Raw genomic sequence first — 4,256 nt, forward strand, 5'->3', positions numbered from 1 at the left:
CTCCTCAGTTTTAGTTTCTCCATTTTCTGCAGGTAAATCTTCTTTAGTTTCTTGGTTAGCCACTTCGGCCTGTTTTCCCTTTGCTCCCCTTTTCCCTTTTGGTTGCACTTTTTTGTCTGAAGATTTATCCTATGATAAAATAAGAGTATATTTTAAGTATTAACTTTACCCTTACTTACATTTTCTAACTTGGGATACATTGTATCCATGATAGGTGCCATGTTAGTAACATACACCAACACATAAACCTGAGATAACTGACACATCTTTTACAGGAGACAACTTAAAGGCCACCCATAGTAATCAGGAAAACAACATATGCTAAGGAGATTGTAACAGTACTTTCACGTCAAGCCTCATTAGACATATGACGATAAATCCTAAAGCCTGAGCTACACTTCCCCACCACTATCGCCATCATCTACTGTCTACGGTTCCATACAACAGAACAAATGAGGCAGAAGAATACTGGAGAATCTCTTCCATTGTATCCCTACTCATCCCCAAATTTCTTTTAAGCACAAAAATTAATCAAACTGCTGACACCATCGTTCTGACAAGACTTTTACCCTCACATTAAGACCTTACACCTGAAAAAAGCTTCATGCTGTATGGTCACATTAACTATCCTGCTATAGGTAAGCCCTTGATATAACGAGTAGCTAAAAGGATCTATTTTGAAGTCATCGTTTTCATTTACGTGTTTGAAAAATCTGAAAAGCACAGGTATGACAAAATAATGACACATATTAAGTCCAAAATTTAAGCCATTTTAAAACAATATAAAACACCACTTTTGGACACCATCCATCAATGGTAAGCAGAAGCTTAACAAAAGCTTAATATTTATTCTCTGTAAATAAAAATTGTAGCAATAGCTAAATTAATTCACTAGCAGTGGTATAAAAGACCTCTACGGGTACTGATCAATTACTGAGTTAAAGGGTCATAACAACATTCAAGTAGATGTCACAATTTCAATACTAAGATGGGAAAAAAAAAAAAAATCACTGCAAGGTAGTCTGTATCAACAGTGGCATTCCATATATAAACACAGCACGATGACTTCTAATAGCCCTACATCTTTAGGATAGGTAACAAATTACATAAATGAATATATTTGAGATAACACTGCTACGCACATTACTACCATGAAGTGTCACAACTGCTTCTGGACTCAAAAACTATTCTTTTGTAATCTGGTTTTTAAAGGTTTCTCATTAATTTCATAACCGCTATCCCAAGAACATAAGAATTAAAAACCTGAAAAAAGTTAAAATAGAATATGCGATAGCCTGGACTTCAAATAATACCATTTGTAACCATTAACAACCCGTAAGCTACATGAAACAAAATAAATCGGTTTCCTAAGTATAATGTCTCAACCTTCAAAATATTTACTTCTAAGGAAATGAGACAAGTCAGAAGCACACTGTGTGACAGATAGGCGTGGAAAACAGTATGTCTATTGTATAGTATAATACATCAAGTGCTTACCTTCTGTTTAAAGCTTTAAATAAAGCCTGATCAATTATGAAGACAAAGGTGTACTGCAGAGACTAAATGTAAAAAAAAAAAAAGGAAAAAACCCTCCTCCCATTTTTCCTGTGGAAAAGCTGAACTGGTAAGTTAGTTTCTCAAGAATACGGACACAAAGACTTACCTGTTGGCCTCTCACTCAGAGAAAGAAAGAAAAATGATGATTACGTCTGATGTCCCAAACCTATTGGGGAACTTTAACTGCTTTCACTTAAAAATTTATTTTATAGCAGATCGAGATGGACAAAGACAGGAAAGGAAGAAAATTCTAAGAGGCAAACAGGCAAGTATTTCAGCAACCTGGTTTATAAAACAAAGAATCAAAAAAGAAAGATGTAACAAAAAAAGTTACACACCTAGATTTTGTAACATGGTTGGCTAATATTTTAGGCCTTCATGAAGTTTCCGTAGTACTCTGACTTTGTGTACAGAGAATTATTGCATTGTCCTCTGGTGTGAGAAATTCTAAGTTGATATACTATACCTACACCTTCCTTGAACCTTTATTTTTAAAAGGATCACAAAAACGACTTTCTGTTGAAGAAAACATAATTAAGGTTTTTACACTCAGCTCTGTAGGTTTAAATAAAAAAAGAGAAAAAACTCTTTGTTTTATACCTTTATTTAACGAGGACAAATTGAATAGTTATCCAAGAGGTCCACAATGTCAAAAACATTATTGTACCTCTTTTGACTATTATGCAGTGCTTAAACTTCCACCTACACTTTTAGGAAAGAAGTGATGGCATTAAGAATTTCTTTACCTTTTTTTTTTTTTTTTTTTAGGAGACTTCAAATAGCAAACTCTCATCTAAGTTTTGACTGGAAAGAAGAACATGAAGAACACACAGAGCTTTCCAGACAGTGGTTTCAATGCTATATTCGAACACAAAGTTTACAAATGTCTTACATATATTCTGCTTTTCCAAACAAGTTTTCAAACATACATAGACTCAAGAACAACTTCATTTCAAAGACCTGCAATCTGATTCATACAATCATGAATTTATCCCGGAGAAACAACTATCACGTTTTTCACAACTGTAAATAAAATACTTTTAGAACACTGATATTTATGTTCTCGAAGAACACAAGTTTGATCTCAGCGACCTCCACCCCAAGAAGATCCCCTATCTTGACTTGGGAACTGTACATATAAAAACCTACACGTTCCCTTTCTCCTGGCCTCAGTCCTAACCTGGCTCTCTTATTGTCAAGAGAGGAAGTACAAGCATGCAACGAAAGGACAAGCACCAACCATAATGTACACAATACAAAGAATAAATTTCTTTTGTAGGCTTAAATTAATATTATTTTTTGTCATCTTAAGTTTACTAAATTCTGCAGCAGCTTAAATGTGACACATCATATTCACACAAGCCAGGATAAATACAACCGTTGCACTTTACCCCGCCAGAAGAAAAAGTAAGTTATTAAAATACAAAGAAAATCCAAAGAGAGAAATAAAATAAAAAGTCACATATTAAATAACGATGTAGCCTAAGACACCACTGTATCTTAAGGCAAGTTTTGAAACCTACCTTTGCTGCTGCCTTTTTGGGCTTCGTTTCCACTTTCGCAGGAGCAGGTTTCTGAAAGGCAAAAGTAGCACTAAGTTTCTGCACTGGGACGATCCCACGGAAAACAAAGGTTGTAGGGCTCACTTTACTTACAGCTGACAGCCGCGCAGATCTCCTCTTGGGCTTGGAGAGAGAAAAAGGACAATCAGCGAGAAGGAAGGAGAGCAGCTTACACCAACCCACCCCCCGGGCAGAGGCCCAGCGCGCTCACCTCTTCCTTCACCGCGCCTTCGGCCGAGCTGACCTGCGGGGAGAGGCAGACGGGCGGATGGGCGCGATCCGCACACAAAAGTAGCCGCGCGCCCGCCCGCCCGCCCGCGAGAACAATGCCCGGCCGCGTGACGTCAGCGGCTTCCCGCCGCCCCGTTCGAATCGCCCCCGCGGCTGCTCCGACTGCCGAACGTTCCAGAACAGCGGCCCCCCGGGGCTGCCGCGGGCGCCCGCGGGCCCCCGAGCGACTCCCGGGCCCAACGCCGCGGTAGGCGCGGCGGGGCCTGCGCCGCGCGGGGGCCCGGCGGGGAGGCCGGCGGCGGAGCGAGGGGGCGTGTGCGGGCCGCGGCCGCCGCTCACCTTCCTCTTGGGCATCCTGGCGGCGGGGAGGGCGCGTGCCGGGTGCCTGCGGGCCGCGGCGCGCCGAGAGCCTTCGCGAAGCTGGGCTGGCTGGCCGCTGCCGTCGCTCCCGCCGCCCGAGCTGCTGAGACCCGCGGCGGGGGCGGTGGGAGAACCGGATGGAACCGGATTGGGAGCCCGCCTCCTGCTCCCCCCTCGTCCCCCGGCCGCGGGCTCTCCCTCCCGGCCGGCCGGGCCGCCCCCCGCCCCCGCCCATTGGCTGCGGGGCCCACCCCGCCGCGCCCGCGCCGCGGCCCGCGTCCGGAATAGGTGAGGCGGGCCGTCACTCGACCCCGCCGCCCCGCCCCCGCGCCTGGGCGCCCCCACCTCCCTGCCGTCTCGCGGGGCTCCAGACTCGGCAGAGGGGGGCGGGGCCCCAGAGGCCGCTCGGGGCTCACGGTAGTTTGAAGCCGAGCCGCAAAGTGCGGTCTGCGCGCCGATTGGCGGAAGCTCACCACGTGAGCGCTTCCCCACCCACAATCCTCCTGGATACCTGGACGTCCGCACGCGCTCTGAACGCCGCAAGCA

General features: G+C 44.9%; 1 protein-coding gene across 1 annotated transcript in view; it reads right to left on the reverse strand.

Annotated features, from left to right (window-relative positions):
- The window catches only part of HMGN1 (high mobility group nucleosome binding domain 1), a 26,206-nt gene extending 22,311 nt beyond the window's left edge, over positions 1–3,895 (reverse strand). The window contains exons 1-5 of the mRNA XM_012640094.1: positions 3,690–3,895; positions 3,331–3,363; positions 3,213–3,242; positions 3,081–3,131; positions 1–129 (exon numbers count right to left, since the gene is read on the reverse strand). Of these exons, the coding sequence (XP_012495548.1) occupies positions 1–129; positions 3,081–3,131; positions 3,213–3,242; positions 3,331–3,363; positions 3,690–3,704 (258 nt within the window). The 5' untranslated portion in view covers positions 3,705–3,895. The remainder of the gene's footprint in view (positions 130–3,080; positions 3,132–3,212; positions 3,243–3,330; positions 3,364–3,689) is intronic.
- Positions 3,896–4,256: the final 361 nt, after the last annotated feature.

Source organism: Propithecus coquereli, unplaced genomic scaffold, assembly GCF_000956105.1.
Source record: "Propithecus coquereli isolate 6110/MARCELLA unplaced genomic scaffold, Pcoq_1.0 Scaffold148, whole genome shotgun sequence".
In the NCBI taxonomy this organism is placed as follows: domain Eukaryota; kingdom Metazoa; phylum Chordata; class Mammalia; order Primates; family Indriidae; genus Propithecus; species Propithecus coquereli.